The sequence below is a fragment of the Salmo trutta genome, chromosome 2 (assembly GCF_901001165.1).
Source record: "Salmo trutta chromosome 2, fSalTru1.1, whole genome shotgun sequence".
Taxonomy (NCBI): Eukaryota; Metazoa; Chordata; class Actinopteri; order Salmoniformes; family Salmonidae; genus Salmo; species Salmo trutta.
Window position 1 is genome coordinate 74,160,218 of NC_042958.1, and position 15,191 is coordinate 74,175,408.

Genomic DNA, 15,191 nt, shown 5'->3' on the forward strand with positions numbered 1-15,191 from the left:
CCTTACCTGGATTCCTGATAAGCGGAACAAGAGGATGGTGTTCCTGTTCAGCTGGGAAAGACACTTGTAACCCCACACATTCAAAGAAGGGAGCGCCTGCCCTGCACAGCAGCCTCTGCAGCGCTTGTTTAAGCTGCTCAGGGGGCTGATCTTGTCCTGATCCACATGAGGCTGCAGCTGGAGCAGGCAAGAGGAAGAGATGCCAATTTTGCCTCCCAAAAGGAGGACTGTAAAACAAATACTATGTGCTGCACATGTGAGAAATACAACTGCAAAGTCCATGCACACACACTTGCATACTGTCCTATATGCTAATTAGAGTTGATTGATTTATGTTCTACACATTTTTGTTTTGTATCTATTATCTTATTGTATTCTTATTTATTGTTGTTGTTTATACACCTTGTGGGTGGGGGCAATGGTTAAATAAATGGGAGAAGACTGGTATTTTGCTGTTGACTTCCTCATTGTACGGTATATAAGGTATATCACTATGTAGCCAAAAACGTTGTAGACTGTTATTGTTTCTCTTCAATAAAATGCATTCAAAACTACTTTCTGCACATTTCTGTTACTTTCTTAGGCTATCCAAGTGCTATCTCTTGCTGAAAAATGTATGTTTACACCTATGCAGTGCCTTTGGCAATAATAATAATTAACCTCTACTTTAGTAAAGAAAACAATTATGACAGGTGTGTTGTAATAAAAACGAGTTGTGTCCACTGATTAAATGCAGTCTTTCTGCATTGTGAAGAGGGGAAAATCCAGATATTCACAAGTTTGTGATGAATGACAGGTCGTTTCTTCATGCAGAACAGATTTGGGGTTTAACATTCAATTAAGCTGCTTTATTTTAGGGATTTAGTGAAGGCAGGTCATGTTTTAACCTTAGGACAAGGGGAGAATGCAGAATGTTAATGTAACGATTGTCGTCGGGAGACGAGGAAGCGGACCAAAACGCAGCTGGGAGCGAATACATGTTTATTTAACACACTAGAATTAAACATGTACACAAAATCAAGGAAAAACTGCCAATACGTTACGTGCTCAAATAACGAGACAACAACCCACAAACATCGTGGGGGAAAAGGAACTTAAATGTGATTCCCAATCAGACTTCACAAGCGACAGCTGTCTGATTGGGAAATCACCCCGAGCCCAACATAGAAATAAAACACAAAGAAAGGCTATAACCAAAACATAGAAAATAAACCATAGAAATGCCACACCCTGACCAAAATAGCAGAGTTCACCTGGTCAGGGCGTGACAGAACCCCCCCTCCAACGGTGCGTACTCCCGGCGCACCAACCTAAAGTCTATTAGGGGGGGGACCCGGGTGGGCGCCTCACCCTCGGTGGAGGCTCTGGCCCCGGGCGTGTTCTTTCCCCCGCCTTCACCTTAACCCTACCCCTCTGGCCCGGACTGGACCACTGTGTAGCGGCATGCTCAGGCTCTGGAGCGGAGCCGTCGACCGGAACAGGATTGGGCACCGGTGGACCGGACACGGGCCGTGCCGGACTGAGGACACGCGCCGTGGGCCTAGTGCAGGGAACAGGGATGGGCCGGACAGGACTGGGGACACGCACCACTAACCTGGTGCGGGGAGCAGGGACGGGCCGGACAGGACTGGGGACACGCACCACTAACCTGGTGCGGGGAGCAGGGACGGGCCGGACAGGACTGGGGACACGCACCACTAACCTGGTGTGGGGAGCAGGGACGGGCCGGACAGGACTGGGGACATGCACCACTAACCTGGTGCGGGGAGCAGGGACGGGCCGGACAGGACTGGGGACACGCACCACTAACCTGGTGCGGGGAGCAGGGACGGGCCGGACAGGACTGGGGACACGCACCACTGACTTGGTGCGGGGAGCAGGGACGGGCCGGACAGGACTGGGGACACGCACCACTGACTTGGTGCGGGGAGCAGGGACGGGCCGGACAGGACTGGGGACACGCACCACTAACCTGATGCGGGGAGCAGGGACGGGCCGGACAGGACTGGGGACACGCACCACTGACTTGGTGCGGGGAGCAGGGACGGGCCGGACAGGACTGGGGACACGCACCACTGACTTGGTGCGGGGAGCAGGGACGGGCCGGACAGGACTGGGGACACGCACCACTGACTTGGTGCGGGGAGCAGGGACGGGCCGGACAGGACTGGGGACACGCACCACTAACCTGGTGCGTGGAGCAGGGACGGGCCAGACAGGACTGGGGACACGCACCACTGACTTGGTGCGGGGAGCAGGGACGGGCCGGACAGGACTGGGGACACTCACCACTAACCTGGTGCGTGGAGCAGGGACGGGCCAGACAGGACTGTGAACACGTACTGGTGACCTGAAGCGTGGAGCCGGTTTAGCCACTCGTCCTGGCTGGATGCCCATCTTAGCACGGCATGTGCTGGGCATGTCCACCGGACGCACTGGGCTGTGCGGGCGCACTGGCGACACAGCGCGCAACTCTGCATACCATGGCTTGGTGCGGGGAGCAGGGACGGGCCGGGCAGGACTGTGGACACGCACCGTGGGCTTGGTGCGGGGAACAGGAACGGGCCAGACAGGACTGTGAACACGCACTGGTGAACTGAAGCGTGGAGCCGGTTTAGCCACTCGTCCTGGCTGGATGCCCATCCTAGCACGGCATGTGCTGGGCATGTCCACCGGACGCACCGGGCTGTGCGGGCGCACTGGCGACACAGCGCGCAACTCCGCATACCATGGCTCCTCCTCCAGATCTTCCCTCTGCAGGTCCTCAATCAACTGCCTCATCATCTTCGTCTCTTCCTCCGCCGTCATCCCCCATGAGAGCAGTGGTCTGGGCTCTTCCTCTGCCCTTCCGGACCACCCCATTAGCCCCCCCAAAACATTTTCTTGGGGGTGTTTTCCGGGCCTCCTCGACCGCCGCCTGCAACTCCGTCTACCGGCTGGCTTTACCTCCTCGACCTGGGAATCCTTCCGCCAAGGTCCTTTCCCCGACATGATCTCCTCCCAGGTCCAGAACTCCTTCCCCTCGCGAGCCCATCTCTCGCGCTCCTTTTCCTCCCGCTGCTTGGTCCTGGTTCGGTGGGTTGTTCTGTAACGATTGTCGTCGGGAGACGAGGAAGCGGACCAAAACGCAGCTGGGAGCGAATACATGTTTATTTAACACACTAGAATTAAACATGTACACAAAATCAAGGAAAAACTGCCAATACGTTACGTGCTCAAATAACGAGACAACAACCCACAAACATCGTGGGGGAAAAGGAACTTAAATGTGATTCCCAATCAGACTTCACAAGCGACAGCTGTCTGATTGGGAAATCACCCCGAGCCCAACATAGAAATAAAACACAAAGAAAGGCTATAACCAAAACATAGAAAATAAACCATAGAAATGCCACACCCTGACCAAAATAGCAGAGTTCACCTGGTCAGGGCGTGACAGTTAAGACTACACAAGGGTTAAACATTTCAAAAGAAGTCTGAACTCCAACATATAGACCGTAGCCCTTTTCAATCGCAGCCCCTGTCATCTCATATAAGGGTTGAAAGTAGCATGTTGTCATTGAATAGGCACCAAAATTGGAACGCAGTGGCTGTACAGTAACATGCTATACATGACATCAGAGCTCCGGTTCTCCACTTCATAGAAGTGTATGGGTTTTGACTGACAGACATTATAAACTTGAGCACTGCGGGCAACAAAAAGTTTCCCCCATACCTCCTGCTAATTGGCTACTTTCGCACATTTATTGTCTGAGTAAGGAAAATCCCTAATGTCAATGTGTTCTGAAAAGATGAAACATTGAGGATTATAATAAATACCACTTTGATGTCACACAATACACATTTTATATAGGCCTACATTCATGGGGATTGTTTTTTTTATGTATTCTGTGTACATTGTGATGATAGGTTTGCAATTCCCCCATTTTCCAGGAATCTTAGTTCAAAGATTCTTAGAATTAACAAAGAATATGCAGGCGGTCCACGGATCCTCCAACCAGGATTTCTGGAAAACCAGGGAATTTGGGGAAAATTACCAGAATGTTGCAACCCTGCTGAAGACCAAATTAATTTCTGCATGTATGATAATAAAGGTAGCTGAATTGAACAGCCTCTAAGTGATGTGGTCAGAAAAAACTCCTAGACCTAAATGGCATATCTGCTGATTCATTTGGATGTGGCGTGACTGTAACAGGGACCATAACCGACCTTGCCAGTGGTGTTTGTAGTCACAGGTGCGGGACAGGGCGATCATCAAAGCACTGTACAGGGGCAGCAACATGGCACACAGACGCCAGCTGTAACCGCGGCCCCGGTCTGTGAAGCACTGCAGCTTCCCAGCCAGGTAGAAGGAGGTGAAGCCCAAGCCAGAGAACGCAACTGAGGTATGGGGGAAAGAGGGAGAGACAAATACTTATTCCACTTTTAATTATATCATAACCTTGGAGGCCCTGCTTTAAATGATGTGCAGCTTATAAGTGCTTCATAAAACCTTCATAAACACTACATAAATGTGTTAAAAATGGGGCTGCTGCAGTGACCATATTACCGCAGTCAGCAGTCATGACCCAAGTGATCATTGAGTCACAGTAATCTCCTTTTATGCACTCTGGACATGCATTGGTAGTACACAACATGCTAACTACCATCAGGTCCTAACCACGCTGACATCAATGCAAATGCAATCAAAAATCACATCAAACACTTATCATCACAACAGTGGGCCTATTGTACTTTTAAAACTCACCTCACTGTGATGATCAATTTGAAGAAAGATATAAAACAACAGGTTGAAACAGTGTAAAAGGCAGAAGCTACTCTTCCTGCGGTCCGGCAAAATGGAGTTGAATGAAATTGTATAATAATAGTGAAGGAATCAAAACTATGAAATAACACATATAGAATCATGTAGTAACCAAAAAAAGTGTTTATATTTGAGATTCTTCAAATTGCTACCCTTTGCCTTGATGACAACTTTGCTCACTCTTGGTATTCTCTCAACCAGCTTCATGAGGTAGTCACCTGGAATGCATTTCAATTGACAGGTGTGCTTTCTTAAAAGTTAATTTGTGGAATTTCTTTCCTTCTTAATGCGTTTCAGCCAATCAGTTGTGTTGTGATAAGGTAGGGGAGGTATACAGAAGATAGCCCTATTTGGTGAAAGACCAAGTCCATATTATGGCAAGAACAGCTAAAATAAACAAAGAGAAATGACAGTCCATCATTACTTTAAGACATGAAGGTCAGTCAATACGGAAAATTTCAAGAACTTCAAAGTTCTCAAAGTACAGTTGAAACATCAACTGCTATAATGAAACTGGCTCTCATGAGGACCGCCACAGGAATGGAAGACCCATAATTGCCCCTGCTGCAGAGGATAAGTTCATTACAGTTAACTGCACCTCAGAAATTGCAGCCAAAATAAATGCTTCACAGAGTTCAAGTAACAGACACATCTCAACATCAACTGTTCAGAGGAAACTGTGTGAATCAGGCCTTCATGGTTGAATTGCTGCAAAGAAACCACTACTAAAGAACACCAATAAGAAGAAGAGACTAATTTGGGCCAACAAACACGACCAATGGAGATATTTGGCTCGAACCGCTGTGTCTTTGTGAGATGCATTGTGGGTGAACGGATGATCTCCGCATGTGTATTTCCCACCGTATAGCATGGAGGAGGAGGTGATATGGTGTGGGGGTGATTTTCTGGTGACACTGTCTGTGATTTATTTTGAATTCAAGGCACACAAAACCAGCCTGCCTACCACAGCATTCTGTCGCGATACTCCATCCCATCTGGTTTGGGCTTAGTGGGACTACCATTTGTTTTTCAACAGGACCGGTCAAAACACACCTCCAGGTTGTGTAAGGGCTATTTGACTAAGAAGGAGGGTGATGGAGTGCTGCATCAGATGACCTGGCCTCCACAATCACCCGACCTCAACCCAATTGAGATAATTTGGGATGAATTGGACTACAGAGTGAAAGGAAAGCAGCCAACAAGTGCTCAGCATATGTGGGAACTCCTTCAAGACTGTTGGAAAAGCATTCCAGGTGAAGCTGGTTGAGAGAATGCCAAGCGTGTGCAAAGCTGTCATCAAGGCAAAGGGTGGCTATTTGAAGAATCTCAAACATAAAATATGTTTTGATATCTTTTTGGTTACTACATTAACCCTTTTTTGGTTACTATATGATTCCATATGTGTAATTTCTAATTCTGATGACTTCACTATTATTCTACAATGTAGAAAATAGTACAAATAAAAGAGATACCCTTGAATGAGCAGGTGTTCTAAAACTTTTGACCGGTAGTGTTTACAATTTAAAAACATTACAAAACATTAATTCCAGAATTCACAACACACTATATTCCATGACAACATATCTACAACACAAAATCCATGCGTGTATAGTGTGTATGTTATCATGTGTGTGCATGCATGTGTCTGTGCCTATGTTTGTGTTGCTTCACAGTCCCTGCTGTTCAATAAGGTGTATTTTTATCTGTTTTTTAAATCAGATTATACTGCTTGCATCAGTTACCTGGTGTGGAATAGAGTTTCATGTAGTCATGGCTCTATGTAGTACTGTGCGCCTCCCATAGTCTGTTCTGGACTTGGGGACTGTTAACTTCTTTGGGATAGGGGGCAGTATTTTCACAACCGGATAAAAAACGTACCCGATTTAATCTGGTTACTACTCCTGCCCAGTAACTAGAATATGCATATAATTATTGGCTTTGGATAGAAAACACCCTAAAGTTTCTAAAACTGTTTGAATGGTGTCTGTGAGTATAACAGAACTCCAATGGCAGGCAAAAACCTGAGAAGATTTCATGCAGGAAGTGGCCTGTCTGACAAGGTGTTGTTGTTCTTGCTTCTGTTTATTGAAGAGTCAGGATCTTAGCTGTAACGTGACACTTCCTACGGCTCCAATAGGCTCTCAGAGCCCGGGAAAAACCTGAACGATGACGAGGCAGCCTCAGGCTGAAACACATAATCGCCTTTGCCAAGTGGTCTATCAGAGGACAATGGAATTAGGCGCGTGCCCGATTCGACCCCGTGCAGTATTTTCTTTCGGCTGTTTACCTAATTGCAGATTCCCGGTCGGAATATTATCGCTTTTTTACGAGAAAAATGGCATAAAAATGGATTTTAAACAGCGGTTGACATGCTTCGAAGTACGGTAATGAAATAATTAGAAATCTTTTGTCACGAAATGTGCCGTGCGAGCAACCGTTATTTACCATTGGGATAGTGTCTGGAACGCACGAACAAAACGTCGCTGTTGGAACATAACTATGGATTATTTTGTACCAAACCAACATTTGTTATTGAAGTAGAAGTCCTAGGAGTGCAATCTGACGAAGAACAGGAAAGGTAATCAAACTTTTCTAATAGTAAATCTGATTTTGGTGAGTGCTAAACTGGGTGGGTGTCTAAATAGCTAGCCCTGTGATGCCGGGCTATCTACTTAGAATATTGCAAAATGTGCTTTCACCAAAAAAAGCTATTTTAAAATCGGACATATCGAGTGCATAGAGGAGTAATGTATCTATAATTCTTAAAATAATTGTTATGCTTTTTGTGAACGTTTATCGTGAGTAATTTAGTAAATTGTTAGTAAATTCGCTGGAAGTTTGCGGGGGGTATGCTAGTTCTGAACGTCACATGCTAATGTAAAAAGCTGGTTTTTGATATAAATATGAACTTGATTGAACAAAACATGCATGTATTGTATAACATAATGTCCTAGGTGTGTCATCTGATGAAGATCATCAAAGGTTAGTGCTGCATTTAGCTGTCTTCTGGGTTTTTGTGACATTATATGCTAGCTTGAAAAATGGGTGTCTGATTATTTCTGGCTGGGTACTCTGCTGACAGTGTGGTTAGATTAACGAGAGTCTTGTCTTTAAATAGCTGTAAAATAGTCACATGTTTGAGAAATTGAAGTAATAGCATTTCTAAGGTATTTGAAAATCGCGCCACAGGATTCAACTGGCTGTTACGTAGGTGGGACGAATTCTTCCCGCCGGTCCTAGACAGGTTAAGAGACCTCTGGTGACCTTTTGGGGTATGCATGGGTGTCTGAGCTGTGTGCTAGGCACCTGACCACACGACTGAACAGTAGTCCAGGCGCGTCAAAACTAGAGCCTGTAGGGCCTGCCTTGTTGATAGTGCCGTTAAGAAAGTAGAACAGATCTATATTATGGACAGACTTCTCCCCATCTTAGCTACTGTTGTATCAATATATTTTTACAATGACAGTTTACAATCCAGGGTTACTCCAAGCAGTTTAGTCATCACAACTTGCTCAATTTCCACATTATTTATTACAAGATTTAGTTGAGGTTTAGGGTTTAGTGAATAATTTGTCCCAAATACAACGCTGTTAGATTTAATATTTAGGACTAACTTATTCCTTTGCCACTCATTCTGAAACTAACTGCAGCTCTTTGTTAAGTGTTGCAGTCATTTCAGTTGCTGTATTCAAAGCCAGTGACATGTCGTTAGTAATGATTGAAAAAAGTAAGGGGCCTAGACAGCTGCCCTGGGGAATTCCTGATTCTACCTGGATTATGTAGGAGAGGCTTCTATAAAAAAACACCCTTTCTGTTAGACAGGTGACTCTAATCCACAATATAGCAGGGGGTGTAAAGCCATAAGACATGCGTTTTTCCAGCAGCAGACAATGAATGATCATGTCAAAAGCTAGTCTCACTCGTGGACATTTGATGTTGCCATCAAGTTATACATAATCAGATAACATTGCAATAGGCTATATATGTTCCTACCAACCTAAGGATTCATTTTGTACCCCCCATGTAGCTATAACTCAAACACAGACTAAATCTAAGCTTACCTTGTAAGATGTTTGCCGTTTGGTGAAAACGTGTAAATTACAGGCAGACAAATAAGACATCCTCATGAACTGTGGAGTCCCGGCTTTCGGTGTGAATCAACCTATTCTGGGTTTATTTCGTTTATGCTTCACAATGCTAACTGGAATGTAGGTAGCAACCTTGAAATGAGGTAACCGGCTCGGTCTGCCCTTATACATTTTCATGCCCATATATGCTAGTAAGTCACACCAAAGATTTTAAGGCATAGATCAATAGCCAAGATACTCAGCTTTCGGCAGACACCCTGATTTTGCAGATGGGGCTACCGTTCTCATACCAGACTGAATTTAATTTAAAACTCAAATAGGGTCCCCAAATATGGGGACTTTAATTTAAGAGGTTTCAGTGTTGTGGCTGGTGACTGACTGGTACTCACAGGAGGAGTGGCTGCTGGGGAAACTCTTGCGTCCCTCTGACACTAGGTCTGGTTCTCCGGTGCACAGCATCTTAATATTCACCTGTCCATCTGGGAAACAGCGCTGGAAGTAGTCTGGCCTGGGTCTGTGGAGAATGGAAAAAATTCACTTAAATCAATCGCTCTCTTAAACTCTACGGGATCGGTGCCCCCACCCCACCCACCCACCCCACTCCACGGGATGGTTGAGCTAATGTAGGATAATGTGATTAGCATGAGGTTGTAAATAGCAAGAACATTTCCCAGGACATAGACATATCTGATATGGGCAGAAAGCTTAAATTCTTGTTAATCTAACTGTACTGTCCAATTTACAGTAGCTATTACAGTGAAATAATACCATGCTATTGTTTGAGGAGAGTGCACAGTTATGAACTTGAAAATGTAGGCACATTTGGGCAGTATTGATAAAACATTTTGAACAGAAATGCAATGGTTCATTGAATCAGTCTAAAATGTTGCACATACAATGCACCTAACCTGGATTAGTACATTGTGACCTTTCCCTTGCATTTCAAAGATAAAAAACATGTGTTTTTTTATTTTCTGTGTATTATCTTTTACCAGATTTAATGTTATATTCTCCTACATTAATTTCACATTTCCAAAAACTTCAAAGTGTTTCCTTTCAAATTGTATCAAGAATATGCATATCCTTGCTTCAGGTCCTGAGCTTTAGGCAGTTAGATTTGGGTTTGAAATTTTAGGCAAAAATTTAAAATAAGGGTCGGAGCCTTAAGAGAAAGGGGTTTGTTATTGCTTTTGCCACCTGAAGTTAACTTTCAATACACGTCAAAGGCATTTAGTTAAATTTTGAAAATGACACCCATCATAGCTGAATGTGAATGCCAATCAAGATAAGGTACAGTACTCTGCTTTGACATATAATCAAACCTTTTCCCAAACAGTGTTTGAGTCTAGTTGGTGTATTGAATTATTTATTTACCTGCCAACTATCAACTTGATAGTGTTTGTGAAGACTCCATTCAAAGCCAGAGCAAGTGAGACAGCTGTAGGACAGAGAAAAACAACTAGAGACAGAAACAGAGTAAAACACAATACAGCACTTACAACCCCAACAATAAACCTGGGTCAGAGGGCAGGTGTGTATCTATTACAGATTAATGATATTCTATGGGGAGAAAACTGTTTGCCAAGTTTTTTACTGCATTGTACAGTACTGCTTTCCTTTGCTGCTGTGGTAGAGATTCTGGATCGATGCCAGTTATCCTGCCTCTAATTTAGTATTAAAACAGACCATTAAAAGGGACACCCATTTTTTCACTTTTAAATTAAAGATTTATACCCACTGACTCATAAAAGTTATTTTAATTATTATTATTTAACCTGTCTGGGCTAGGGGGCAGTATTTTCACGGCCGGATGAAAAACGTACCCAATTTAAACAGGTTACTACTCTGGCCCAGAAAGTAGAATATGCATATTATTAGTAGTAGTAGTAGATTTGGATAGAAAACACTCTGAAGTTTCTAAAACTGTTTGAATAGTGTCTGTGAGTATAACAGAACTCATATGGCAGGCAAAAACCTGAGAAAAAGTCAACCAGGAAGTGGAGGATCTGAGAATTGTAGTTCTTCTTTCTAGTCCCTTTCGAAACTACAGTATCTGTGGGGTTACGTTGCACTTCCTAAGGCTTCCATTGGCTGTCAAAAGCCTTCAGAAAGTGGTTTGAGCATTCTCCTGTTACTGGGCAGATAATAGGAGCTCAGTTACTGAGTGGTCTGCCTGGCAACAAAGGGATTGGATATGCGCTTCATGCGAGCACGCCGTTCCTTCTTTTTCTTCTTGAATGAATATGCTATTGTCCAGTTGGAATATTATCGCAATTTTACGTAAAAAATAACATAAAGATTGATTTTAAACAGCGTTTGACATGCTTCTGACTTTTCGTCTCTGGTTCCGCGCTCGCGCGTTATGCCTTTGAATAAATGATCTGTACGCACGAACAAAACGGAGGTATTTGGACATAAATATGGATTATTTCGAACAAAAACAACATTTCTTGTGGAAGTTGCAGTCCTGGGAGTGCATTCTGACGAAGATCAGCTAAGGTAAGAGAATATTTCTAATACTAATTCTGAGTTTAGGTTGCCCCGAACTTGGCGGGTGTCTGTATAGCTCTCTGTGGTGGCTGAGCTATGTACTCAGAATATTGAAAAATGTGCTTTCTCCGTAAAGCAATTTTTAAAATCTGACAAAGTGGTTGCATCCATGAGTAGTCTGTCTATAATTCTTTAAATAATTGTTATATATTTTGTCAACGTTTATCGTGAGTATTTTTGTAAATTGATGTGCACATTCACCGGACGTTTTGGTGGGAATAAATTTTCTGAACATCACGCGCCAATGTAAAATGCTGTTTTTGGATATAAATATTAACTTTATCGAACAAAACATACATGTATTGTGTAACATAATGTCCTAGGAGTGTCATCTGATGAAGATCGTCAAAGGTTAGTGCTTCATTTAGCTGTGTTTTGGGTTTTATTGACATGTCCTTGCTTGGAAAATGGCTGTGTGATTATTTTTGTCTATGTACTCTCCTAACATAATCTAATGTTTTGCTTTCGCTGTAAAGCCTTTTTGAAATCGGACAATGTGGTTACATCAAGGAGAAGTGTATCTTTAAAATGGTGTAAAATAGTTGTATGTTTGAGATAGTTGAATTATGAAATTTTGTTTTGAATTTGCCGCCATGATATTTCACTGGCTGTGTCATGCAGGTGTCCCACGTAGCCCATAGAAGTTAAGTGAAATATTACCATATGTCTGAAGCCAAAAAAGACAGGAAATTCAAAAGCTAATTTGATTTATGCACTAATAAGGCTTTTGCTGGAGTAGTAGGTTTACCCCATTACTGTCCTTAAACATTATGTAGAGGTTTTCATGTACAAAGATGAAGGCTAGTCCTGGACTAAAAAGCAAGATCAATGGAATATCTCCAGCCACATTCCATGAAACTATTCCTTAACCTTACATTTGACCTAGCCTAATACATAAGTCTACTCAGATGGGACATGTAGAAGGTAGTTGACAGCTTTTGAACATATTTTGTAGCCATACATGGTTTATGTTCCTGTTATAAACAATGGCATAATGCAGCCTTATATTTTGGTTTATGATAGGGTTTGGGTTAAAATAAGAATTTGTTCTTATCTGACTTTTCTAGTTAAACAAAGGTTAACCTCTCTTTAAAGTCGTGTCTAATTATGATAACTGGAGAAATAAGTATAGCCAGTTACAATTGTAATGGCCCAGCTGATAATAAGAAAAGACGATCAGTGTTTACCTGGTTAAAAGAGAAGGAATATAATATCTATTGTTTACAGGAAACCCATTCAACAATTTTAGATGAAGTTTTGTGGAAAAAGAACTAGGGGGGCGAAATATATTTCTCCCATGGGCAAAGAAATTCAAAAGGGGTGATGGTTTTAATTAACAGTAATTTTGATCCAAATGTGCAAATTGTCCAAACAGATTATCAAGGTAGATGGATTATTTTAAATATGTTATTGGACATTAAACAGCTATGGCTTATTAACCTATACGGTCCGAATAATGATGATCCAAGCTTCTTTGAAAATATATATAAGAATTTATCAACTCTACAAGCAACACTAGACTCTATTGTTATGGTGGGAGATTTTAATACGGTCTTAAATACCTCTATGGACTGGAAAGGAAATCACACTACAAACTATCACCCTCAGGCACTTAAGGAAATCATGAATGTCATGGATATATTGGAATTAGTGGATATATGGAGACTTAAATACCCTGACCTATTGAGATATACATGGCGGAGGCTTAATCAAGCTAGTCGTCTTGACTACTTTCTTATGCCATTCTCTCTGGCACCAAAAGTTTAACAAGTGTTGATAGTGGACCGAATGCGGTCGGATCATCACATAATTGGCATATATATTACTCTTATAGAATTTCCACGTGGGCAAGGATATTGGACATTTAATCAAAGCCTACTAGATGATAAATTGTTTAGAACTAGGACAGAAGAATTTATAACTGACTTTTTCAGACATAACATAGGTACAGCAGATCCCCTTATTGTATGGGACACTTTTAAATGTGCCTTTAGAGGTCATGCAATTCAGTACTCATCTATAAAACAAAAGCAATTTAGATCAAAAGAGTCCATATTAACAAAGGAAATTGAAGGACTAACAGTACAATTAGATAGCAATAAAAACGGTACCATAGAGGCACAGAATAAGTTAGAGGAAAAACTAAAAGAGATGGAGGAACTTATTCAAGAAAGATCCAGTGTAATATATTATCAAAAATAAAGCGAACTGGATGGAATATGGGGGAAAATGCACCACTCTTTTTCAATCTTCAACATAGAAATGCTACCAAAAAAAAGTATTAAAACTTGTTAGAAATTATGGAGTCACGCATGATTCACCAAATTATATTTTGAAAGAGGAAGTACTTTAAGAATATGTTTTCATTTCAGGTTCCTCCATCTCCACTAACTGAAACTAATTGTTTGGATTTTTTTCCCAATAATAATGTAAAATTAACATCTGTATAGAAAGACTCATGTGAAGGCCAAATGACAGAGGAGGAACTGCTTGATGCAATTGGGGCCTTTAAAAAAACGGTATTTTTCGAATACATTTTTTAAAAAGGTATAATTTTAGTGAATGATATTATAAATAGGACTGGTGGAGTGATGTCACACATGCAGCTAACACAGACATATGGAAATGTCTGCTCTACCCAAAATTACAACCAATTAATTGTGGCATTACCACAAAAAATGGAAGAGGCAAGTAGAAAAGGAAAAAATTAAGGAACTTGTATGTCGGCCCTGTATTAAAGAACATAAATGGTTAAAGAAAAGTGTGATAAATAAAAACATATACCAATTTCATTTAAGGACCAAAAAACTGATAGCTGTGCCATATAAATTGCAAAATAGTTGGGAAGAGATTTTCGATGTGCCCATTCCTGTCACGGTTGTCGTCGGGAATGGAGGACCAAAACGCAGCAGGAATGTGGATGCTCATCTTGAGTTATTTTAAATAACAAGAACACCAAAACGAAATGAAGAACGAACGAACGAACGATCAACAAAACAGTCTTGTAAGGCTTACACACGCAAAACAAGAAACAATCTCCCACAAACACTAACCCAAACAATTACCCATATATAGGACTCTCAATCAGAGGCAACGAGAAAGCACCTGCCTCCAATTGAGAGTCCAACTCCCCATTAACTAAACATAGAAATACAACAAACCCGAAAGAACATAGAAATACCAAAACATAGAACATAGACCAAAACCCCGGAAATAATAAATCAAATGCCCTACTACATAAAACATTCTTCCATGCCGTCCAAAGGAGGGGTGCGTCACTTGAGTGGGTTGAGTCACTGACGTGGTCTTACTGTCTGGGTTGGTGCCCCCCTTGGGTTGTGCCGTGGCGGAGATCTTTGTGGGGTATACTCGGCCTTGTCTCAGGATGGTAAGTTAGTGATTGAAGATATCCCTCTAGTGGTGTGGGGGCTGTGCTTTGGCAAAGTGGGTGGGGTTATATCCTTCAAGTTTGGCCCTGTCCGGGGCTATCATCGGATGGGGCCACAGTGTCTCCTGACCCCTCCTGTCTCAGCCTCCAGTATTTATGCTGCAGTAGTTTATGTGTCGGGGGGCTAGGGTCAGTCTGTTATATCTGGAGTATTTCTCTTGTCTTATCCAGTGTCCTGTGTGAATTTAACTATGCTCTCTCTAATTCTCTCTTTCGCTGGATAAGAAGGTTCTGGGTACTGCACCTGAGCCGCCATTGACATTAGTCACCCACCCTACCCTCCCTTTGTCTTTTTGTTTTT

The 15,191-nt window shown here is 42.5% G+C and overlaps 1 protein-coding gene across 2 annotated transcripts in view; it reads right to left on the reverse strand.

Moving 5' to 3' along the window:
- Positions 1–15,191, reverse strand: part of LOC115162897 (phospholipid phosphatase 4-like) — a 136,275-nt gene that overhangs the window by 17,819 nt on the left and 103,265 nt on the right. For both annotated transcript variants that reach the window (XM_029714412.1, XM_029714404.1), the window contains exons 4-6: positions 10,267–10,330; positions 9,282–9,406; positions 4,210–4,380 (exon numbers count right to left, since the gene is read on the reverse strand). In XM_029714412.1, coding sequence (XP_029570272.1) covers positions 4,210–4,380; positions 9,282–9,406; positions 10,267–10,330 — 360 coding nt within the window. The remainder of the gene's footprint in view (positions 1–4,209; positions 4,381–9,281; positions 9,407–10,266; positions 10,331–15,191) is intronic.